Genomic DNA, 26194 nt, shown 5'->3' with positions numbered 1-26194 from the left:
CATATAACAATTCAGTTTATTTTATTTATTTTCCAGACAGACACATCAATTTCTGGACCACAGTAGAGGATGGAAACCTTTCACAGACATTTTTTGTCAATATTATTATTTGAAAATACAAATATAAAATTAGACTTTCCACATTTGATATGTGAGAGACCCCCATCCATTATTATTATTGTCATTATTATCATTTTTTTGTTTTTTAGTATATTTTTACAACAGGGCTTAAGCAAGCCATATGATAACCTGAAAGATGCTTTCAGATGTCAGTCAAGTCTGTCTTGTCTCTCGCCATAAAAAGTCGGTTAACATAAAAAAAAAAAAAAGGGGGCAAGTGTTAGGAATGGGCAGACAGCAGGGAAGAGAGCTCTGTGCTCAGCCTGCAGAAACATGGGAGCACAGCAGAGCCTCACACTGCCGTCCATGCAGTCTGAAGAGCTTCCAGGCTCCCCTCTAGGCCATGCGGTCTGCTCCAAACTCGACAACACGCCGGGAGGGGGGGGGGGGGGGGGGGGTGAACTCTCGTGTTGGTGAACATAAGCTAATAATGAACCTGGGTGGAGCTGTGTGAAGAGTATTCTGTATACAGCTGAGGTCTCCAGTCTAACATTGTTCAAATGTGTGAAAATTGCAAATATATATTCATCTATACACATATACATTGCAATTGTATATATATTCAGTATATAATGAGCATGGGGTGAGATGGCAATGGTTTTGGACTGAAGGGGGAACGCACCCTGAAACACCACATTACAGTTGGGACTTGCGTTATTTCTGTCACCTTGAAGGGTTCAGTCGAAATTTTGTGAACACGAACAGATCGTTATGTCCTGAAACAAGAGAGCCGGCACTAGAAACGAGTGACTTGGTGGACTGGGAGACTAACGTTGTGGCCACTGTGACAGTATATTATCCAGTATCTCTCAGAGATAAGGGCACATTGTCTGGTTTTAACACCATTAGCACCACTACCAATAAGCCGGCTTTTGGGTATAAATGGTCAAGAACGTTCAATGAGCCTTCAAAGTCTGTTCAATTAACTGGAAACAGAGCAGAGCCTGAAACAGTCCTCGTCTGATGTCCCCCGCTTTAGGGAGACAGCAGTTCTTATCCATGAAACACATTCAAGAGGACAGAAATCTCACAAGTGCGCCTGTGCTTTCAGGGTGGGCTTCTCCCACAGCGGATGGGATAAATCGTTTGGCCATTGCCTAGCACTTGCCTCAAGATTCAAGTTTAAATGGATACGGTAGTACAACTACAAATGCCAACACCTTCCAGGTTGACTTTTTTTCTTTTTTGATTATATATATTTTTTTATCTTAAATCAAGACCCCTCCCCTTTTCCCCAAATGGATAAGCTAGCCTACTAAGATGTGTAACATTCATCAGCTGTAAACTGCTGTCAGTTTGAGATAAAATAAAAATTACAGCAACAGAGCCATGCTACCTTAAAGTCCAAGCTACAGGATCACAAAACAATGGAAGAGTCCATTTTCTATATTGTGAGAGGGAGAACGAGCCGCTTCGCTCAGAAAGGGTTCATTGTCGTCTGAGCCACCGGGCGCTGCAACAGTGAGGAAAGCTAAATATTGTGTTTCATACTGGTTGAACATTTGTTTTTCAGATGAATCGACTACATGTGGCTCCTAACGAGCTTCTAATAGTTTGTAGGTGCTTTGAGTTATAGTTTGCTCTTTGATGAAATAGGAACAATGCTGCAAATAAAACGGAGGAACACTTTCTCTTACCCTGTCTTTCACTTTGCTATTACACACAAGATCCTATTCAACATATTGTTGATTTGTTTGACACCACAATGTGCAAATGAGGTGAACATAAGCAATAATACTTGAAACATGTTATTTCTTTGAATATGTGATCAACTGCTTTTGTCATTTTACAATAAAGTTGAATATTATTTGAGATTGTGGACGTCGTCTCTTGGGATCATTTCTCTTTGCCTATTTCTAGACGACACACTGTCCCCGTATACTTGCTGGTTCATTGGAATAATTTGTCCTTTAGCATCGCCATCAAAGCTGCCATTACTGTGCTTATTGTATGTAATTTGACAGTCTAACGAATAGACACTAATGTTATTTATTAATGTAACAGGATTCAATTGTAAGACCCCATGAGGTGAAATAATGAAATAACTGATAAACCTGAATTATGTTTCATTGAAATTATACTCAAAAGAATAGCTGGCAGTGCGCACACAGCTTGAGGCTTTATAATAGCTTTGTTTTTGCTTGAAACACAGCTGTTTGTGGGAATCTAGCAGGTTTGAATTATGGACATCCTCCGACATGGTATTTTTTTAAAGAAGCTTAAACTGAGCATTTAAACTCGAGTCTAAATATAATCTTCTCTGCTTGTCAGCAATGAATCACAGCTTTAAGGTGCTGGTCCAATGTCAGGACATGAGTTCCCTGATTCACAGCCCGTCCTTTAACAGCTGCTAGTATTGCTTTGGAGACAGAAGTCTTCTGTTTAATGGAGTCTTTAGCAGTGATGCCTCTATAACGCCAACACGTGTGAAGAACATTGATTGCCGATTAAAACGAAAGCTAGTTCCCAGAATCTAAGCTTTAAATGGTTAAGACTTATTAATGGAAGTTGTGACAGAAATAAGAGTTTAAAAACAGTATCGTCTTAAAACAACTATACGGGATATTTCCAAATTGTACAAATATTGAAAGATATAACAATATTTAAACAGAAATATGACTGGGTGTTAGGACTAGTGTGATAATCATTTGGTATGTTTCTTTAAAAAATATGAAATACTTTTTACATAAAATCTTTGTCCGTGATTATAACTTGTGTCCCTCTTAGAAAGTAACCAAAAAAGAACTGTTTTGCATATCTAGCGTTAGCATTTAAGGTAGTATGGCGCACCCCTTTTAAAACATTCAAGGGTGGGGATCCAAATAATGCCTTGTGAACAATTCCATCTTACGGCAACCGTTTTTCTCTATTGTTCATCCGTGAGAGCTTTGGTTAGCTGAAACCATGTGAGAGTGGCAAAACCGAAACCAAAACTAGAAACGTACACAGGGAATAAATTACAATGAACCTCTATCAAAAGAATGAACTGCAAATCTCAGAATAACATGATCATTGAGAGAAAGGTCTATCTTGACTGGTCCTAAATCCACTATTCACTACAAGTATTATATTAATGAGTCCTATAGAACATCTACTTTGTAATTACAGGAGATAGAAAAAGAGCGCGAGAGGGGAGAGAGGGATAAATATGAGAGAAAAGGAGAGGTAGAGCAAGGGAGAACAACAAAGACCACTACACTGGTATCAAAGACAGCACTCCGTTTACAGGTTAACTGTGAGTTCTTTACGCACGAATGAAACACATGAATGACCAACAAAAGAAGTAGGATCTCCGAGGATGGGGAATGGAAAGAGAGAAAGCAATGGATGCACAGTACATTTTAATAGTATATTACAATTATTAATATATAAACCACAAAGTATCAATAAAACTCTGATTAAACTTGAAATCAGCAAAGAAGCATCTTTCTTTTTTTTTTTTTTTATAGTTTTGTATTTCTTATTTTCTTTTACATTTGAACATTACAAGGGTTTTTTCTTTTCTTTACTCTGTAGATTATTACTTGATCACACACCTCCGTATCGTTTACTTTAGAAGTATCCAGCATTATGTCTTTACCTGGTTGTTTTGAAATAAAAGAAATGAGACAAGAAGTGTGGTCAAATGAAAACAACGCGTGTACACCTGCCGCAGGTAAAGTAGCGCAGAAAACACACCGTTCATCCCATGAATGATGGTTAAAAACCGGACTGGAGCATGTTGTTATTAAATGTTTGTCATGAGTGAAAGCATTAACCACACACACACACACACACACACACACACACACACACACACACACACACACACTGTGTGGAACCTGGTGCAGTGACAGAGAGTGGATCATTCAGTGTCATCTTTTAACCCTGTATAAATATCTTTAGATGAGACATGGGTCTAATATATAAAGAGATCCAAGTCTGCACTGCAACGTATCAGTTACTACTTCCCAAGCTGTTAACTCGCCTCAAAACTCTCACGCGTTTGTCTCGTCGAGAATACGTTAACCCCAAAATCCTTCATACTATCCCAAAGCACAGGGCCCCTTTTTTTTTTTTTTTTTTTTAGAAAGCCGACATATACATGTGCAAATAGGAAACTGGCCTGTACTTTACTACTCACAGTGCAATGATTACTCGCTTTATTACCTTTTCAGTGTTTTCCTTCATTTTTTGCCACTAGAATAAATTAAAAACCTGCCAATGATTCCGCAATCGAACTCGCAAAGGCTGAGGTATGGTATCAAAATGTTTACTTTCCTAATTCATTCATAAAAGAAGTGATTCAGAGAACAAAGCGTTACATAAAGGGCTCCAGCACAGAGCCCAGATCTTGTGTTCCAAAAAAAAAACAAACAAAAAAACACGAATCGGGAACAAAGCAGGATGAAACAAACAGTAACATACACCTAAGTTCCTCTCAAGAGTATAAAAGTGTCAGGTCGCACAGAGCACTGTCTAATGCCTGGTTCAAGTTCTAATCTTCACATCTAAGTACAGTGTGCTTTGGATTAAATCATCTTTTCTCTTCTTCTCTCTCCCTCTCCACCTCAATGATACTGATATCGTAACAGTTAAACAAAAGATACCAATCAGGCTCTTCTTTTTTTTTTTTAATTTCTTAAAACTGTGTTGACTTAACTCACCGTTTGTAAATTTGCTGGTATGACACTTGTAAAATTATTCGGCTTTACGGTACTTACAGAGAACGTGTGTTCCGTTCGTCTCTGGGGTCGTTTATACCGTCTTCCAGCAGAAAACAAAAGTATAATAACAACTGTTTACAGCTTTTTCTTCTATTCACACGCTATAACATGTTCTTTTGACACACCATCACAAAAATATGCTATTCTCTCACTGAGTCGGTTATATGCAGTGACTGGAATAATATGTACAGCTACATTTCTTTTTCTCAAGTTTGAATTCACAATGTAGTTATATGAAATTTGTTATAGCATATATATATATTTCTAAACAACAAAAACAACACTTATAAAAAAGGACCATGAAAATATTGGAGTCCTCTTTGTATTGCCCAAAAATAGGTAATTATGGTTAACAATGAGACGTCACAAGAAATAAAACAGCTACTAAGATTTATTACTTAGATACCCTCTTTAAAGTTTCCTTAAAATGTAATTTTTTTTCCTTCCGATTCTCTCCACACTGAGCTTCTTTTTTTTCTTTTTGTTGTTGTTGCAGAAAGACTGAATGGAGCATCCAATCATTTCTCTGTTACACTACAAAGATGAAGACATGACTTGCAGATATTCTTGGCTATGACCCCCCCAACTTCAAACAAAATCCATGTTCCACAAATATACTATAAGATCAAATAAAATGACACAAAAATGAAGGTTAAAACTAAAATGACTCCCTAAAAACTAATCAAAACCAAAGCTAACAGAGGAAGGAAACTGGTGAGTGAAATCGACGTGAAACATACCAAACCAGGTCGTAAAGTTATAGGAGGTTTGGATTATAGTACAGCAGTTGTTATTTTTCTGAGATGACTAACGTTTTTCTTTTCTTCTTCATATGGTTTCCGACTTTCGTCCCTTTTTGCCTCGGTGACGCTGTAGTGCTTGAAGTTGGATAGCATCACCTGCACACAAAGCCAATTAGAAACTCCGTCCTGTCTTTCCCGGGCCACCAGATATACTCTGCTGGGGGACAAAGAAAGAAAACAAAAAGGATGGCAACAGCATTAAAAAAAAACATTCATTTCATTCACATAAATCCTGACCACAGATACTGTCCTCTGAAGGATTCACAGTCAATAATGTGACGACAACATCAAATATTTCGGACACATTCTGAGGCATCGACAGCATGAAACAAAATGTGACGGCAAATGATCGTAAATAGCAGCGGGTTAAACCTTGCTGCAGGAGTTACATAATTACAGACTATACTTCTTTGGTTACACCGCTTGTTAACTTAGCAATCAGGTTCACACGTGTGCCGCTACTGCCGAGTCTTCAAACAGTGGTAATGCTTAGCTGGGTTTGATTGCTTAAAAAGGGAATCAACCCATTAAAAACAGTCATTTAAACACGCGTGCACAAATGAGTTCAACACACACACACACACACACACACACCACACGTCCTATCTACCAAAAGTAGCCGGAAGCGGACAAATAGCTGGAGACATTTTGAGTGGGTTATATAGAGAGTGGTTCTACCGTGCATATGAGAGACAGTGTTAGCAATAGAGATGAATTACAGAGGCAAAAATAAACATGATGAAACGGAAATATTCGGTTCCTCGTAGACATTAACTGCCCATTTAATATTTAATGATTCAAGGCATTTGGCTTGTTGGTGAGAAGTTTTTGGTTTTACTTCAGTCGTAGCGGTGAAGTAGTGTGATGCGAGTGTGTGTAGTGTTAATAAGAAGAAAAGGAAGAAAAACTGGTAGCGTGTGTGTGTGTGTGACTGAAGTATGAACTTCTTCCAAGTCACACAAACAACAACAACAATGATTGAATCTGTTTAAATCGATGCTAATCTTCTCTACTGTCGTCGTTACAGACCACCTCGCCACAGCAGAGGCCTCCAGATTTATGAAGAGGCAAACCTCCCGTCACACACTCACACTTTACTACCAGCTCGGTCACTTTGAGGGGGAAGGCGAATAAACAAGAGGATGATGTGATGAACATGTATTAGAATAGAAATGCACAGTAAGTAAAATGCAATACCTCTGATGAGATGGCAACCGGCCACCTGTTCAATGGTATCCATTTGTAAAAGCTGTCGCAATCAACGGGCCCTAAAAGTGTACAGTTAGTGCTTTTGTCAGTATGCATTTCAAGGAGAGAAAAAGGTGAGTATCATATCATGAATGTGAACGTTTTGATTCAGTTTGATCATGTTCAGCAGCAGAGCAGCAGACTTTTCTCACATACAGTCTGTAATACAAGTTCATTGTGTCGTCCTGCAATGGAGAAAACAGTGCATGCTGCAAAACGACTCCAGGAAGTAGGACTCATGATCCCATACTGTGTTACATACTTTAACTTCAGTTGGTAACACTTTCTATGACTGTCTATAATCTATTGTAAACATGCTTATAATGCATCATAATCTGCTTATAGCATATAATCATCGTCATAAACACTCATACATATTCATAACGTATTATAAAACATATTTTACAATGTTGTGTTCTTCTTGCATAGATTTAATGATATGTTTTGACTTCTCTCATCACAAACAACCACCACTCGGAGAGACTAATAAGTGCATTATAATACAGTGACCATAATGCATTATAAAAGATATAATGTATTTCAACTATTAATTAATTACAACTCGGAATTACACTACAATCCTCGCCTCTATGTCATTAAATATGTGTTATGATGAGGTATTATTCTTCTAAACTCATGAGTGCTCATAACTATAATCATACAATGCTACAAACAGATTATAAAGCAGGATAAGTGTGTTCATGACGCATCATAGACATGATTGAAAGTGCTTCCCTTCATTTTATTTTCTATATCAGGTGACAATCAGTGAAAAATAGTGTAAACAAAACAATATGTCAATGAGACAATAAAACACACACAACCCCCATTCATGCCAACACACACAGTTGATTAGAGCTGAAAGCGAGCAGAGAAAAGGATCATAAAGAGCCCTCAGTGAGATCAGTGTGCTCCAGAGGGTTGAATGGTCTTCATTATGAAGCTCAGCTATCAGGACCGACAGGTCTGCACAAATCCTCGGATTGAAAAGAGATGCACTTTCAACAGCGATTGTCTGTCTTTATCACTTCAATCGACTAATTGCACTCTAATTGTCTTGCATGAAAAAAAAACCCCAGTTAAGTTCATTACTGCTCCTTCACAGTGGCTGTTTTGATATTGGCTAAAGGGATTAATAAAACCGCTGGAGCGTATGACCAAAGCGACAAATCAGAGGCTCTGAAGTCACCCGTGAGGTTGTGACATACGATGATCCGACGTGTATTCAGTTCAACAGCATCCTCGGTCGTAAAGATGAATTATAAAGCACATTTTAGTTCTGAATCATTTCCCATTTTAATGTTCTGAATAGAGAGATCATCTCGCCGAGAGCTGCTGCATCACCTCTCTGCTTTATTGCACTCGGTTTGATTCACTGGGTAATTCTCAAGTGGCGATTTAGTATTTAATATCACAGGCACAATTTGACATTCTGCACGGGAGTCACAAAACCTGGCCTCTGTGTTTTTACTATACATCAGCCTTTTAAAAGAGTTTTCAGGTAAATGTGACAAAAATATATTTCTATATCAGAATTGATGGTATTCGTTGCATGTTTCTACATTCTGTAACACAGCGTGGTTACAAACCGTTGCAACGGAAGGAAAAATAATGTTAACAAATGGCCTCATTTCCATTTGTGAACTATCTGCTGCTCAATCTGCTTTGAAAACGAGCCAGCGTGGTCTGTCATAACAAATATTGTGCTTCCTACACTGAGACCAGCAGATTATCGCAGATAGCCGGTGGACCTAAAACAATTAATAAGAGAGGCTTTGCTTAGGAAGCCAAAAAGCCAACACGATGTATCTTGCTGTTAAGCTCTGTTTTCGTTTGGACATCATCAATCCATTACGCGTATTTATCAAAACCTAAAATGAGCGATTTCATCTTCTCATGAGCTATTTTTGCCCATTTGGTCCCAGTGGCACTTTTCCACAGCAACAAGCTGACTGCTTATTAGGTCTCCCATTCACTTCATCCTGGCTAAGCCGTTAGAATTAGTCCCATTGATTCTACGTACCGCACACTCTGATGAATCTCCTGTGCTACTCCTCACAACAGAGATGCCCCCAAAGCGTAGCAGCCATTCCACAAAGTAAGTCACAACCAGGAAAAAATTTAAATAATGACTCAAATTTAGAAAGAGCGTCTTCACCCTGTCGTCTTGCAGTGCTAATGGGCCTGCTGTTATGCCACCTCAGTTAAGCCATGCATTAATTAGCTTCTTACAGAAAAGCAGGTGTTATTTTCATAACCTTTCCTGCGTCACTCAGTTCACTCATGTAAAACAGTACAAACATGGCCCAGCAAGACGGGCAGCGAGTCGCAGAACGTAGCCCCCGCTGCACCTTGCTAGGGGCCATAAAATTCTGATGGCAACATATTTGAGACTAATTATTCAGTGAGGTGCGGGGTAGACACACACACACGCAAAGTAAACAAAGCGCTGATCGAGTCTTCTGTCGGGGGAGTTTGAACGTTGTCCCTTTGTTGAAAACAAGGTCCTGAACATAAGAGGAAGATGAAGAGCTACTCGCTAATTAAGACGAAATTCAATTTGGCTGGGTTTGAACGGTAACATTTGAATGTCTGGGTTATACAGTGTGAAGTCTTTGCCTGTTTTTAGAACGGCTAATTTAGCAACGCTGAAACATTCATCACATAACGAGATTATGTTGCATTTATGAATCACTGATGGATTACAACCGTGATTGGTTTTAAGTGGGCGAGCGCGCAGTAACTAAAGGAAGCACACAAAACAACACTGAATAAGGAGTCTGTGACGGTGACACCAAGATAGGATGGAAGATATAAAATATGCTCTTATAAGAGAACTTATAATAACTGACAAATACTGTACTTCGACATTACACAATGTCCTTATTGCTGCGTACTTTAAAATGTGTTACAAAACACTCTTTAATATTTATGTACCAGTTATAAATAAGGTTGCTTCTTTATTTCAACTTGGTTGAAGTTACTCCTCAGATGATCTCTTTAAGATTTTGGGGTTATAATATTAGAGAACCCCATTTTGTAAATGATGTTCCCCAATTTTTATTGCGTGCCACTATCTTGCCAGGCCATGTCTTCATCGTCACCGGGCCTTGCTTATTTACGGGTTGCTGCACATCAACTAAACTGACGCACACGTGACAATACAGACATCGGAGCACATTCACACAGCCACACTGAGGACACCTCTTTGTTACAGCCACCTCTACTAGCCCTGCAGGTCTTACATTGATGGGGTGACATGGCAATTGGCAGCTTTACTGATCAGCAGGAGGAAAAAGCATGCAACAACACCTGGCTGAGAAAAGTACACCTGGACAAGGACGCTGGGAGAGAAGCGACCTGCTGGAAGCATTGTCCTAGTGACGGAGCAAGCTCAAGCTCTGGGACAGATGGGTTTCTAAAAATAAAGGAAATTTGTTCTGGGAAGGTGACACAGAGTCTGGAGTGAGGTGATTCGGGCAACAGCTAAGGGGAACAAACATTTGCATTTGACACAGATAACTTTGAGAGCTGAGACGGGGTTTGCCCCGGATGTACAAAATGCTCATGGGACCTCTGAACTCGATGACTCTTAGAATCTACTAAATGGTTGCTCTGGACTTATCTGGATTTGGGACGTTTGCTTCGAGGCAGGTGGTGGTTATTTTGATCAAGAGTATTAAGTCCTTTAACAATTAGAAAGCCCTACTCCTTATAATAAAATTCTAATGTTACATTACAATCACAGGCAGCATGCATCGGTTTAGTGTCGTATTTTAGTGGCGGTATTCGGACACATGGGGAGGCAACTGAGCTCAAGGTGCGGCCAGACACGACAGGCAGTCTGCATCCGAGTACTCACTGTGATGCTGGGGCCAAACCCAGAGCCGGGCTGAGGGCTAGCAGCACTGATGTAGTTGCCCACAGCTGAATCCTGGCTGCCAGGTCCGTACAGGTCAGCCACAGGCCCTGGACTGTTAGCACCAGGGAAACCTCCGGGCCTTGACGGGTTGGCGCCTGCATACAAACACAGCGGGGGAGCAGAGCAGCTCAGAAACACCCAACAGCCATCGGTGCGACTCTTACTTGCTACGACTCAAAGGGAAACGTTTAAATCAAAAGAACACGCTACTGGATTCATGTTTGTCTCGAAGGACTTGCTCATAGTTCATAGTAAAAATACTCGCGGGTAATAAAGCTTTTCAATGTAATTTGATATCAATCAACAACAAACAGGTGCAGGATTTAGATTTAACATTATTTCAAAGAGCCAGAATTGGGGGTGAATCCAGTATGATATTCTGAATACAATCTACATGCTGTGTGTATTATGCAGAGGAGTAACATTCACTTTGTATAGTCATGCACAACACAAAACAAGCACTCTGCTAGAAATACTTCCACCATGCTAATAAACTCGTAAGGTTGCAGTGTCAATGTTGCCATGCATAGTGTGAAGGAGTAGTTGTAAAGCATCATTAGCTGTTGAATAAGAAGAGTAACACAGGATCGTTATATATTACCGATTTAAGATTTCACTGGAGAGTTTTGAACCCAGACATTTGAGATATGCTACTTTATGCTTTCCTGTACGACCTATGAGTCATAGTTAACGGCATGAAACTGCTAAAAATATTCTCCATCATTTCAGCCGTGTGCTTCAGCTTTCCCGTCTGCTGGTTGTAACTTCAGGCATAAAGCAAAAGAGGTACGCGAGACAAGAGAAAGGAGGCATAAAGGGGAAATATAAAAGCGTGACCCGACTTCATGTGCAGGTCCAAAGTGGGGGGGGGGGGGGGGATAAAAAAGAAATACTGTACATGACTTACCACCTTTGCCCTGTGAGTAAGAGCAACTCTGACTAATAAAATGTCTTTTGAAACTCCAGATGCCAACTAAAGGCCAATAACACTTGCAATGCAGGGAAAAAAAAAACACAGCAGTCGGGGAGAAAGAAAAACGCAGTGATCTCTTAACAGCAATCTCCTCTGCTGTCAGCTTCACATAACCCTCCGTCTCACCCTCATTCACAGACAAGACTGTGAAAAAAAAAAAAAAACTGTATTAAAGAGAAAAATCTTCCGGCCACAGGAAAATGCTCGATCTTGTGTATTTACGAGCTCATGAGCCCTATGATGCACGAGAGGAAGGCCTCGTAGAACAAGTAAGGAAAAACAGAGTGCAACTGCGGCACATCCAAACGTGTCGACACGCACAGTATACAAACTGGATCATTGTCGCCGTGTTCAACATATCGCGACTCCGTCTATCAAAGCTGTATTAGACACGCTAGGTCCAACGGGAAGCACCTGAAAACATATCCGCACAAAGCACTCCAGAGAAATGAAGCCATCTCACTAAACACACACGTCTAGTGGGGATGACGCTGCTGTTTAACCGTGAGGACTTTGCACAGTGAGCAGCTAGTGCTCTTATCTTGCCTGCACAGCCCCCCCAGTAGGCTGGCTTATTATATAATTAAGGACTTTTTCAGTCAAAATGGCAATCCTCATTTTCTATGACTGGTGATTTTCTTTTTGTGGCTCGCTCCTCTCCACGTGAAACTGTTTTTTTTATTTATTTTTTGAAAACGTTGAGGCTGCAATGACTTTGGGAGCCAAATTGTTGTAGTGTGTTACTATTCATACACTGTTTTACATAAGCAATGACAGTGCTAAATCTTTCTTATGCATTGGTACTCGCAGAAACATCCGACTGTTAAGAGAAAAGCATTTGATGCTAGGGGAGACTTCTGTGAGAGAGAAAGAATAGGGAAGACCTAAACGAATGAATGTCTGATGTCTAACTCTATACAAGACACTGTGTGCTACGTTGCCAGTCTGTGTCTTCCAGGTTCTATTTGCTTCATTTTTGATTCACTTAAATGTCGTGCTGAAGTACAGACGTAGGCACTGTGCACAAGGGAACAGCATTCATCAAGGAGATATTTGCCTTCAACATGCATATATATCCTGTTCTCCCTCTCAGGCTAGCAATCTGCGTGGCACAATCTCCACCTGTGGACTGAGCTCTTTGCGAGGAGCAGGGTGGCCCACCATAGCATTTGCACAGTAATGGCATGATAAATGAAACACGGGTAATCTACGACCTGCGGCTGGTAATCATCATCACAAGGCACCGAATGGACACAAAGAAAACAATTATACTTCCTGAAAACCATTCTCCTTATCTACTTAAAACAAACATCCGAAAAAAACAAAACAAACAACAGATTCCATTGACTTTAATGTGCTCTCCGATTCTCATATCATTAGGGTCAAGGTTGGCTACAAATATAAACTCTATTTCACAGACAGCAGGTACAGAAATTGTGTTGACTCACTCAGGATTCGAACGTGTCCTCTCAGGTAAGAAAAATCTGAGGCTTTACCGACCGAGCAAAACTCAAACAAAAAACAGCCGCCAGTCCGGAGCGACTTACAGTAGCTGCTGCTAAAGAACGGAGGGTTGATCTGTACCCTTACTACTCTCATGTCAACTGTAACGTGTATATCTGCAGTGGTGTACAGTAGTCGGGATCTTTCCCCTGCCATGCAGCTGTCTATGGAATCAAACACTTCACACTGCTGAACAGATCTGTAGAAAGTGAAGCGTATGGTGAACTATGTCCGGGAGCGCTGTCACACTTGCACGAGTGTTGTGACGATGTCGCTAAAACAGCAGGCCGACAAGAAACCCTTCAGAAAAATCACGTCTGTGCAGTTGTTTCTATGCACCCTGTCTGTGGTTTTTTCGCCGTTTGCTGGACGGACAGATTATAGGAAATGCCAACATCTGCCCGGGGCAGCTGGCCAACACTTTAAACCATTAGGGTGGAGAGTTGGACCCACACTTACACGCTCACTTTATTAGTCCAAAAGGGTGTTTTTTAAATATTTTTGCTATTATTGCGAAGTGGGGGAAGACAAGACTTGAAGGGCGCGGCAGGATTCATGCCCAGCGGGGAACGTGAGTCTCCAGAGACGGGGAGCCTAACCGCTGTGTGTAGGTCAGCGCTGTCACCCACAGCGAGGCATCGCGTGAAGGCACCACACTAAACTCAGACCTCCTTACAACTACCTCAGATGAAGTAAACATTGGTGGTACGTCATGTCAGTGCAAACATGATCATGAGCATATAACTAACATACAAATACTGAAGGATTAAAAAAAGAATAATCTTCTGTCTGTTCTCAAAGATATAGCATGACTTTATGAATTTGTTTTACGCACTGCATGCAGATGTTGAAACGTCAATGTGGAGCATATGTTACTTTAGAAAGCTACGGTTACGTAAGGTAGACGAGAGAACATCAAGCGCACAAGATGAAAATGTGCTTGTGTTGCAGAGTAATGGCTGTATTATGCAAAGATGTTGTCTTTTAAGTGTCTGACATCGTGCAGCATTTCCACTGATTTCCTAGTCAGACTCTCTCACACTAATAACACGAGCAATCATTCCTACACTTAAAATACTGAAAGGGCTCGACTAAAAAGAAACGACTCTCACTCCCACACTTAACTCGTTCCTTCGCTGTTCAAAATTCACATCAACTTGAGCTGTGGTAGAGAGGCCTGGTGTACTCTGCGACATCATCAGTAGTTATTTTGTTCACATGCAAATGAGGGAGTACATTCTGTATGTGTCTGCCCCGTATGTGCAAGCAGGGGCTGGAACATAACTTCACAAAGGAACAGAAAATCTACATTTGAAATTGAAACAAAGGAGGAAGAACATGCAATATGCTACTTTGTCAGCAAGACCTGTCTATATAGGTTGTATTTTTAAGGGGGGGGAGGGATTTTTTTTTTTTTGGTTTCCTTAACAAAAGAAGGGAAAATCTATAAAAACAAAAAAAAAGATTAGATCATCTGCATGGAATAATGTCATGAATCAAACTGAAAAGTCCAAAAAGTGGATGAGATAGATGCGCATATACAAACCTGGGTTCTTAAATTGATCCGGGCTGTGTAGGTGCTGGAGGGGGGAGTTGCAGGCGGAGGTGGCATGCTCACTGTGCAGCATCTGAGCCGCTTGGGGCCCCAGGGAGCCATAGTCAGCAAAGGAGCAGGGCCCCCCCCTCTGGTCACTGGGCGTAGAGTAAAACCCATAATCGGGGAGGCCTGGGAGATACAGTATAGGAGGGGGGGAGGGGGAGGGGAGGGGACTCCATCATTGTGGAAAACAACTCTTTCAATGTCAAAGTCAGTGTCCAGATTGTTAAGCATAGCTTGGTGGTGCGCCACACCGCTTTTTAGAATACATCCTTGAGTTTTGTCTGCTTTAATTGCCCCCCCCCATGCCCCCCCTCCCCAGCAGCTCATACCATGTGGCCAGGCCCCCTTGGCATATGGTCCGTGTTTGATACGCTCAGCTCTATCATATACATTAGCTGTAACAATTATGGATACATGCTATCTCTCCCTGACATGACACAATTTAAACCTCCTCATTGACTCTTAATACCTTTGGCTTGATTCAAATGGACCAATAACAACACATGCTAAACAAACAGTCAGGCCACAGCTTGAGATATTTTGGCTTTTGCATAATTGACCTTTGCCCCGTATGTGATCGTGATCATCAAGGAGTGAGATAAAAACTGAAGAATCATTAAAACACAGGGCAATACACATTTCTCATTTCAAAACCGACAATTCTTGGTCGACACACCTGAAGGAAGCTTTTGTTATTTAAATGAAAAGAAACAATAATTAATTTAAAGCATTTTATTTTTCTATGTGAATGAGATATAGGCGTTCGTGTTTATAGATGACTGTGAAATATCCTAAGTACCCCACGCCCGTCTCAGATTGGCCTCTTTCAATGATTCTCTCCTCGACACAGATGGCGGATTATCAACAGTTTAGAAAATGTCTTTCAGCAATAAGTCGTGCTGGCGTTCATTGCTTGTCCTCTTAATCTGAGACAAGCTGCTCATATAAAGAGTGCAATTAAAAGAAACCGCTGCTTCTCACACCTCCTTGATAACAGAGTTAATCTACTCAGGAGGGACTGAGATTGGTGAGACCGGCTTTTCCATGCTGGGTTTCCCCCTGCTGTGTGTTTTTGTTTTTTTTTATTTTGGGTCCTGGAGCGAACAGCCATTCAAAGCAACTTCACCTCTACCCATTCAGAGTGAGACAGTCCACTTCTGCCAAATGGAATGTAAGCACCCGCCATGTTTCTCTCTCTCCGCCAATGCTTTTTAGCACTCTGATCTCACCACTTGTGGGCCGTCTGCCCACTCATCAAATTATAGGCTCCAAATACGGCAGGCTTCCCACGTACGTCACATAATGCCTGACACATTGAACAAAGCTCAAGAACCAATCATTCCATTTACTTCACTTAGACAAATGTCACAGAACATTGATTGGCCTCGCTAATGAGGAAAACTGAATCAATGGAATAATTATAACGAAAAAAACATTTGACAATAGAGCAACCCGTGTTGTTGGGAATTCATAAAGAAGCCATTCCAAATATGTCAGCAGCTCAGAACAGTGGAGAGACTGGACGCAAACAGGCCTTACTTTCCCTTTCGTGATACCTTCACTATGCTTCATTGCTTTCACATGTTGACCATAAACCGTGTTGTGTCTAAAGAAGTCAAGTTGCAGGTAGATATATAAAAGATTGCTTCACTCATGAAAAGAAAAACATGTGGTGACAGATAATAATAAACTGTTCATATATTTAGACAAAGCCCACATTCAATTAAGAGTGCTTTGAGTTTTAAATCAAAATATTATTGGCAGCGAATTATTGAAGTGGGTGTTGCTTCAAAATTGGACAAGGAAGTATTTTCCATTTGAGATAAGCTTCTAATTGTAAGTGACTGAACCACATTAAACTGGGCAGACTTTGTTTTCTTTAATCCTGTTGTGTCAACTCACATTACAGGTTCCTGCTGAGCCACAAGCTGCCACTTGTATGATCACGCAGTACGGATCAACGTGGACGAGGATGCCTACGCTGAACGTAAATACAGGACCCCGATGTCCATCGACAGTTAGGTTTCTCTATAGATGACCAATGTCCTCAACAATGTTTGCGGAAAAAAAGGGAGAAAGGCAGCATTACTGTGAGAAAAGCAGGAAGATATTATTTCTTCTGCCGTGGGGGAAATGAAGAGATGTTTCTATTTTGTGAATAACATTTATCCAGGTAATGAAGTTTGCAAAGTTTTCAGACACGGCATGCCGTCGCACTGTGCGCAGGTGCGGCAGGCTCGGGTAAGAAACTTTTGTTTGCCGATACAGAGAAAGGAGTTTTGAGTCGTGCACAAACACGCGGGCACAGAAACTCAAAGCCATATATTTTCATCAGTGGCGATCAGTTCTGCAGGACGAGACTGGGCAGAGTGTGCCCACAGCTGCATGAGTATCACCGATCATATCACTGTGCCACAGACCTCCCCACTATTAATATTCACACAATCTATCCAGAACAATGGGCCTTTCTTGGACTCCCGTTTTTTTTTTCCACTGGCCACTAATTGGATGTAATTACTCATCTACAAAACAAATGAGCGTGCTGAGGTTGCCTTGGAGACTAGATCAGGGGACCCAGCAGTGCGAATCGTTCGCAGGGCTTCATTTATACTGGTAATTATCTCCCCTGCCCCCCCCTCTTTCCCTTCTGCCCTCGGTGACCAGAGCTGGCTGCGAAGCGACGGCGAGGGGGGAGTGTCTTGCAGTCATCTGTTACTGACATCATCGGGGTGGCTCTCTGTAAGTGGATAAATGCCCTGCTCTCGTTCCCACTTTGCCAGGTGACTGCCTTTAAGGAGGAATCACAAACCTTGAAAGCACTGCGGCTCTTTTTCTCACCGGATGGAAAATAAAACTAATCACGCCGATGATAAAATACAGCGTCATGCTCCCTGGCCTGTTGGGACTTATAAATATTGTCTTAAGTTCGCCAGTGTTCTGCACCAAATTTGGGATTATCCTCTCATTAAATCTCAGAGAAACTCAACATATGAACTAACCTGCTACAACACTAGAAGCAACTTATATTGAACAACAGCAAAACCTGTATTTGTTATATTTATTGCTAAAATCAGTAATGTTCGCAAACAAAAGGCCTTTACTTTTCATCTATACGTCGACTCTTTGAATGTACTTTACATGTACCGTCATTTCTACAGGGAACAATGGGAACAGGGGGAATCTAACAATCTATTAACATAAGTTATTTCCATTTCTGCAAGGAATCATTCTTCATGCAGCCGCTCCTCCCTTTCCCTCGGCGGCGCCGGGAGTGATTCCTCGGTGGCCATCAAACCACATCACTCTACAGAAGATGTCAATAAACCTGACATGCTGCTTCTCAAATTAGCTTTGAATTTCAGAGCCACCGTAATTAGCTTTTCCATTTTCACCAATGCCATTTAAAAATAGCGTGAAAGAAACGAACAGCTCTTTTTGCTGTATAGCCTTGCTTTTCACTTTCCATTTGAAATAATCTTTTCTGAATGAATGGCTGAGTAATTAACAGCACTAGACACCCTTTTTCGGAGAGCACAGACATTTCATAAATAATACATATTTAATGTCTTGTCATTTTCTGTTCAGAGAAGCTTGGCTAATTAATTTTAACAGATGATTTCTTCTTGCATTTACTCACCCATACTCAGGCTTTCAGATTTTTATTTTTTTTTTACTTTTAATGTTATGCCTGCTCTTCTTCCCTTTTCTTTCCGTTTCGTTCCAGAAATGGAGAAACGTAACAGAGCTACTGATTTGGGTTTACCTTGCAGCCTTGGTTGGGTAATGATAGTGGGAAGTTACAGAGGAAGAGGCATTGTGAACACTGGATCGTGGGTAAAACAATGTGCAACTAATCAGCGCATACTAATTTGCACACTAAATGATTTCAATGCCGATTTTGAACCCGTGTGGGGATCTGGTCTAGCTGGGACTGAGAAAGGGCACTCAGTTGTCGGCAGTCGGCACAGATTACCCCCATCCTGAGCAGCCTCAGAGCTGACAGGCCTGGCCTTTTGGCTGAACACTTTTTTATTTTCAAACATGTCTGGTCAGGCTTATGTGATGTGAAGAAATATAGGACTCACTATAACTGAAATCTGAGAGTGATACTGGCTACATCTAATGGTCACTTAGATGCAGGGGGGGAAGGACAATATGAATTTACTGGAAGAGGAATTACAATTTCCAGCAACGCTCACTCAGTTATTGTGTGTTAATAGATTGGCAAATCTTCCAGCATCTTACAAAATGATATTTGCTGGCATTTATCTCAGAGTTGTACAAAATGCTGTCGTGTATTGAAGTAGGAAGGCGGGAAACTATGTAATCGACTTTGCAATCTGCATGTCATTATTATTACGAACAAATAAGTAAAAAGATTGTAAAATGTCTCTTCAAAATGAATTGTGCGATGCCAATGAAACAGAAAATCCTGTACTGATTAGGAAGGAGACAACGCATACTGTAGTTCATACCGTACTCCCATTAAGCCCTCGGTGAGTTTTCTTTGGAGAGTGTGTTACGTGTGCAGGCCCTGGAGGGCAGAGTGCTGATGTCCCTAAAGGCCTGTGCCTGTAACCTCGGAGCATCTGCTACCCACAGCTGTGAGAGGCATCGCTTCGTGGCGGAGGCGCAAAGGGACACTTTGCCCTCCCCGATGTGTCACATCTTTCCCTGGGCCTCAGACAAAAAACCCAGGCGGGATGAGCTTGGCATGCCTGCTCATGTTATTTTGCACCAAATACATGTAAAGCGCCTCTGGCCTCAGAGCTGAGCTCTGTAGATTAGCATCTGGGACAAATGGACCTGAGCTCACAAAGAGCCAGATTGATTAAGACCAGTGCACACAGCCAATCCATGGTCTCCTCTCTCTGGCACTGCTGAAGATCACAGAGCTTGTTGAGAGGAAATTGACAATGATCTTAATTTGGAAATGTCTGTCACACGAGTTTCCTTCTTTTCATTGGTGAAGAAAAAAAGGAGGCGGGAGAAGAAGTGGGTAGAACAAAAGAGAGAAAAGAACAAAGAAGAGCAACAACCGACTGAGGGGAGGAATGGGCTTTTAAGAACGCAGAGACCCTCCGGACTCCCAGAGACACCTCTGCAATCTAAACAGCAGTCCAATATCTCTGACCAGAGCCAACTCTATTGCAGTTTTTAACACCCGAGTCAAGTCAAGACACCGTGTACATAGCAAGTACCCAGTCCTCTAACAGCAGCTGAATGGGGCTTTGAGTACACTGCAGGTAGAGCCTAGATCTGAGACTGACATTTTGAGCTTCGCAGAAAGCTCAGAGGGCCTCAGGAAAACACTCAACCAGAGTAGGCTGGGACCTGTGAAGTTCCCTGGACTGTCAGAACCATCTGCATCACTTGCATTTGACTCTGCTTTTATCTGACAATCCTATAGCACAGCAAATGTCACATGTGTCTACCGCATTCTTTTAAAGAATGTGTAAAATAGTGTTGTTGTTGTTGTTGTTGTTGTTGAGATAAACATCTCGTATTAGAATAATGTTCACGTATAAACTACCTGACATTCATTGTAAGTGGCAGCAGTGGCACATTTATGCAGGTTCATCCTTCATACCAACAGCAGATTATACGTGTCCACAATGCAGCCCAGGTGCTGGTGCATGCATTAGTCACCTCCAAATTAGCAATTTCCTCCTTTCTGCTCTACTATGCAGATGTTCGGCCCCTCCCACTGAAATTAAGTGACTGCCCTTTGCATCCTCCAGTGGCACCCTGCAGTAGTTCAAACCAAGGTTAAAATCGGTGCGACCAGCTTATAAAGCCATGTTTGGGCCAGCACCTCTCTAGCTCCAGGCGATGGTAAACTCTGTGCAGTAGCCACATCTCTCAGATCTACTCGTCGCCTGGAGCCAAAAGTCTCTCAAACTTCCTCACAGACGCGCGTCAATGCTAGTCCTTGTTCTTGCTCTTTAGTGGCTCAACAGGCTCCTGGTAGAGATCAGGGCAGCAAAGATACCTCGCCACCTTCAAATACCGACTGAAGACCAACCTCTTCAAAAAGCATCTGGACTGACACCATCTCAGATTCAACTTTTACTAAATAAAACACGTTGCTTCGTCTTTCCTATAGACGTAACCGCGACTTTGATAACTGGGGAATTTTTCCTGCCTTAAAATGTGAGACTCTTAACTTCAAGCTGCACCTCAAGCTATTGTATTTGTGCAGTATTTAAAAAAGCAAACCTACTAGAGAAAGTCAAATTATGCAAATGTAAAAAAAAAAAAATAAGCAATAAGATCTTCTCTGGTAGCTCGATGGGAATTTGAACATATGATAAACAAATACAAATATAGATGGAGCAGAGTTTTCTAAGATGGTGTAGAGTCTATGTTTCTTGCTTTGGTACTCCAGAGAAAAATACACCTTGTCATCAGCACTGGCCTGTCATAGAGGGGGAAGTCAGCATGCTGTCATTTTGTATGTTGAGCTTTGGGAGTAGTGTGAAAGTGCCCTCTGTCAGGGATGGAAAATGTCTTCCATGTTTACAACGCTCTCTGTGTGTGTTGCTGACAAACATCCCTCACAGCCCAGGAAAAGTGATACCTGCAGAAAAAGGGTTTCTTGTGAAGAAACACATATCTGAATAATAAATATGGTTAAAGTATAATTATATTTGGGATATATATTTAGGAATGTTTTTTTGTATTTATTTTTTGTGACATTTAACTCGACTTGACTGCCACTTTAGGTGACACCCCACTCCTGATGCACCCCACCTACTGGGTCAAAGTATACACACTAAATATAATATGTGGTGCTCTATGGGAACTGTAGGTGGAGTCAAAGCACAAAGAATCCACACTTACAGCTGATATATGCTTTTTTCTTTCTTTTTTCTTTGCAACAAAAACCCTCGTCTGCACTAAAATTAGAAAATTCGGCAAATAAATGAATAAATAAACCTCTAGAATTGCTATTTCCAATCCCGAGTTGATTTTGGGCCCAAATTAGATTGCATGATAAGACGGAGATGCAGCAACATCCCCGGACAATACACACAGAGAGCAAGGTCAAGCCTTAACAATCTGTGTCCTCTGTTCCGTCTGTGTCTGCATAGAGAGAAGAGACCGCTGAGTGTATTCAGCCATGTAGTAGTGCGCTATTAGCACCATCTCAAACACTTGATAAATCATCAATAAACCATTTGTCACTCATTGTCAAAGAGTAAGTGAGGCTGTGCCGGAAACCCTCATTCTACCAAGTCACTAATCCACAAAGCACAGAGCGAAGGACCGGACCTGTTACATCATCAAGAAGCATTGGTGACGCTTTCCTCCAGAGAATGAAACAGTTAAGAAATGGTAACAATATAAGGATACAGCTGATTTTATTTATTTTTTAATATCATGTCCATGTTCCAGATTGGCTTGCTGTTATTGTGATAATGCTTTGCAGACAGATTCTGCCATAGACATAGGGAGCATGGCTATTTCCCTGAGTGATGTTTTGCTGCCTCATGGCAGTCTAAGTACTCTAAAACAGGCCCATGATGTCACTGTTTACCACCCACATCCTCCCCCCCCCTCCCCTGTTCATAGTCATTTACTCGTCTCCCTTCCATTTGCAGCTGTCAGAATTAAACTGTACATAATGGTTGCCATCACGTCTCTTGCTTCCTGGCTGCTGCTAACCCCAAATCAACATTCCTGCTTCTTGGTGATGTTCATTGCAATTGTTGGGCAAATTGTTTGTTTTGAAAATGCAAAATCAAATAGCCCGACGTGCAAGACCGAGCATCTGATTGGCTTCCAGTGTTCCCCGTGTTGATTTGAATTTAGTGCAAATGAGGACAGACTGGGGAATTTGTTTTGTCTGTATGCGTGTGTGCCTGTAGGTGGTACGCGTGCACTTCAGCCACTCGTGCCGTCGCCGCCTGTGTGTTCTCACGTGCACGTGTGTGCATCTTCAGGTGTCGCAGCACGTGACATTAGCAGCAGTCTACTGACTGTATGTCTGCGAGGGACTGCACAGCGCAGACAGCATCCGAGTTACAATTAAAACAGAGTTTTACCAACGAGCTTCTAATTGCGCGTCTGATTAGGAAAGACACTCTGCACTAAAGCCTGGAGGCTGTGTGTTCAGTCAGGGGAGCGATTATTGACAGCTATTGAATGATCTACAGTTGTTAAGGAGCAGAAAGCAGGATGTCCAAATGAAGCCAACAAGTCAATCAATGCTGTGTTTAAGACAGCAAGAAACCGGCTTCCTGTTTTCTGGAACACATCTCTTGGGAGATATTTGTCTGTATGTGAATACGGTGTGTGTGCTTGTAATCATGCTTTAACGGAGTGTGTTGTATTGGAAGTTGATGTCTGAGCCACAGACTTATCTTTCTTCCTGAATTTTTAAACATTAGTATTTACTCGTACCCCGCAGCATACAGGTGCAGATACGATTTAAATCGGCGCAGCAACCACATGGCAAACAGTCGTTAGTAAAGTGTCCAAGGTTCAGGGTGCTTTCACCAGATAGATAGAAAAGTACATGAAAAGTGAAGAAGAGCGGTAGCATGACAAGTAAACAGGACTAGCTTTAGTGTAAATTGTGGTAGTGCTGACATGTCACTATAACTAGGGTTACTTCACCATGAATGGTGATCGTAACATACCATGTCTAACGACAAACAAAACATTGAGAAATATTCTCCTGGCAGTCAAATATTTAGACAAAGTGTATTGCCTAATTTGCAAACATTTTTTTTGAACCTGTACTAATTCACAAAATGTTTGCTGCAAGGAGATCTCAAAGGAATAATCCCTGAATAGCTGTAACCTACTTTTAGACTATTGTATTTTATGCGTAATCCAACTGGCAAAGTATGAGCGACCATGTCTTTTGAATGATTGATTGATTAAAGGGACTGAGGTGAAGGGCATTTGTATTCATCGGGCAGAGAGGGGACGAGGGTCTACAGTCTACGGACCCCGTGAGGAGGAGATGTCTCCTGTTGCTGCCGGTCAGAGCACCGCGTTGGTCTGCTGCAGCGTCCAGCCTGAAATCTACTCGCAGCTTTTACCCATCAATCCTCCTCTGTTCTCCCTCTTTCCCTTGCTCATGCTTCAGGTAACATCCCATGGACTTGTGGCTATAAACTTAAATTACACGTGTGTGTTTTGTTCTTTTTTTATTGGTAGCTTGAATCAGCAGACATTTGTTTTAGGCCATTAGCTCCGAAGCAAAGACTTAGAGCTGCATTGTTTTACTTTTGGTTAAAGAAGATTGTTTTGTATTTCAGTTGCAGTGAGTGTGGAGGGATTAGTTAGAGAAAGGAAGGTTTACGTTAAAGCCAAAAGGGTTAAAGGTTTATTCTGGAGAAATGTAATGGAAATGGTTATAAGGGGAACATACTAGTAGCGCTTTTGTTTGTTGTTTTCTTATTTATTTGAGATATTTTCTAGTATTTATGCAAAAGTGGTTAAAATATTTTTGCTAACGCTTAATTAAGTTTTACAGAAATAGAATTAGAAACGATATCGATTGGCGATTTGAAAGCATTGTTGTTAAAGTCATGACTTGATTGCCTCACACAGGCTGCGGTTACACAAATGCCTTGAATAGGAGTGCTCTTCTCTGTTTTATTATGTCGGATGATGCCTCTTGTACTTTGTATACCTCCAAGGACGAGCAGTAGGTCAGTGTAGCAACTAGCAAGTGTGTGCAAATGGCATCCGTCACGTGAGGTGAAAGTGCAAGAAGGTTCTAACAAAACTTCCCTGACTTTCCCTGTTGGAAAGCGTCCGTCTCAGCCCTCTTGAATTGATATGTATGCTTTCATCAACAAATGTGACATAGTGCATAGTTCGATAATAATCTGTGTGTCTTGCAGAGAGTAAAATCCTCCCAAACTTTTCAGACCTCTGAAGTTTTTCAAAGACTCCTTGAGAGACTGAAAACACTGGCTTAGATAATCAAACATGGCTGCTGGGCCGACACGGCTTGTGCTTTTTCCCGTGTTCTAAAGTACGTGTGTTCATACCGAGTGTTCCAGTGAGGTATAGTGTGGAGCTGAAAGTTTTTCTCTTAATGGTGTTGGGTGTTTTAAGTTCATGGTTTCATGAAATATGTTTAGAAATGAGACATGGAGCTGCAGTTTAAAATCGTCTTTTTTGGAATTTTGGAAACTGCGATTACTGGCAACTTTCTTGGGACACTGAGTCCATGTGTCAGCACTGTGCAGTGCCTTTAAAGCTTAGTTAAGTTAGTCATATGTTCCAGAAGGAGTGTTATGCAGGAGTTATGTACTGTGAAGGGTTTTAAGTTAGCTGTATGTCCTGACTTAATTCTGGAAATTGATATCGGACACATTGCAGGGTCAAATTGTAATTCGTCTGGAGGGAACAGTTTTTTAAATTTTTTATTCGAATGTCTCGAATATTCGAGACTCGAATGTCTCAGAAGTTTTTTACCTCTGATTTGGTTTATTATGTTTGCGTGCTTAAGATTAAGTTGGTGAAACTAACAATTACTTAATTTATTAAATTATTAAAATTAACGTTAATTCAAGTAATTCGTTGAAACGCACATTGAATGTTAACTAATTATTTAATGTAGACTTTATGCAATACACAGAAAGAAAATAGTCTGATGCATTGCATATGCTGACTTTAATCATATTAATAATCTCAGTGCCTCGGCTTTTTCATGTAGGCTGCACTCAATTTTTTGTGTTACATTAACTGTATATTATTAAGTTTTCCCTACTAGTTCACTAAACTTACAGAAAATGTTGCCTCGCGTGTTTATTTTTTGGAGTCAAATCAAAGTAATAGTTTTAACAGTGGAACCATGTACACAGAGAGGCCCTGGATAGAAATCTCTACTGTATGTGTGTACGATGGTGTCAGTCTAAGCTCAAATCGTTGCCGGATGTGTGTGCATGGGGGCCTCGGGGGACTATGTCTATGGGGAGAAGCAGAGCAGGAGAAGTTGGAGAGAGCAGCAGCCACACAGAACATGGACAGAGCGTTTACCTGGCCCTGTGCTCTGTGGGTACGCCAAGTAGCCGCCTCTTCCACGGGCCCCCCTACCTGAGCCACGCGCTGCTGCTACCGCCGCTGCCGCCACCGGTCCGTATGCTGTCGCTGGGAAGCCTGCAGGCACATACACACACACACATACACACACGCATCACTTCCTGCACATGGATGAGTACGTCCCAGAGCTACAGGAGAATGTTGATACCAGCACTGAGCTACGGGATAAAAACCATAGCTGTCAAAGACTGGGGCTCATGTCAGGGCGACATCTATCAGCCGACTCTCACTGAACCCACTGTGATATTC

The 26194-nt window shown here is 41.4% G+C and overlaps 1 protein-coding gene across 14 annotated transcripts in view; it reads right to left on the bottom strand.

Moving 5' to 3' along the window:
• Window positions 1-26194, bottom strand: part of LOC116389103 (RNA-binding protein Musashi homolog 2) — a 241749-nt gene continuing 215555 nt past the window's right edge. The window contains exons 11-15 of one of the 14 annotated variants that reach the window (XM_031857530.1): window positions 25883-26002; window positions 14822-15001; window positions 10740-10894; window positions 6827-6897; window positions 1-5786 (exon numbers count right to left, since the gene is read on the bottom strand). In XM_031857530.1, coding sequence (XP_031713390.1) covers window positions 6856-6897; window positions 10740-10894; window positions 14822-15001; window positions 25883-26002 — 497 coding nt within the window. In that variant the 3' untranslated portion in view covers window positions 1-5786; window positions 6827-6855. The other 13 variants (XM_031857532.1, XM_031857536.1, XM_031857529.1 and 10 more) reach the window with 13 other exon arrangements.

This window comes from Anarrhichthys ocellatus, unplaced genomic scaffold (genome assembly GCF_004355925.1).
Source record: "Anarrhichthys ocellatus isolate YVR2014 unplaced genomic scaffold, GSC_Weel_1.0 scaffold18, whole genome shotgun sequence".
Taxonomy (NCBI): Eukaryota; Metazoa; Chordata; class Actinopteri; order Perciformes; family Anarhichadidae; genus Anarrhichthys; species Anarrhichthys ocellatus.
Note: the sequence above shows the minus strand (reverse complement) of the source record. Positions and strands in the feature narration are given on the sequence as shown.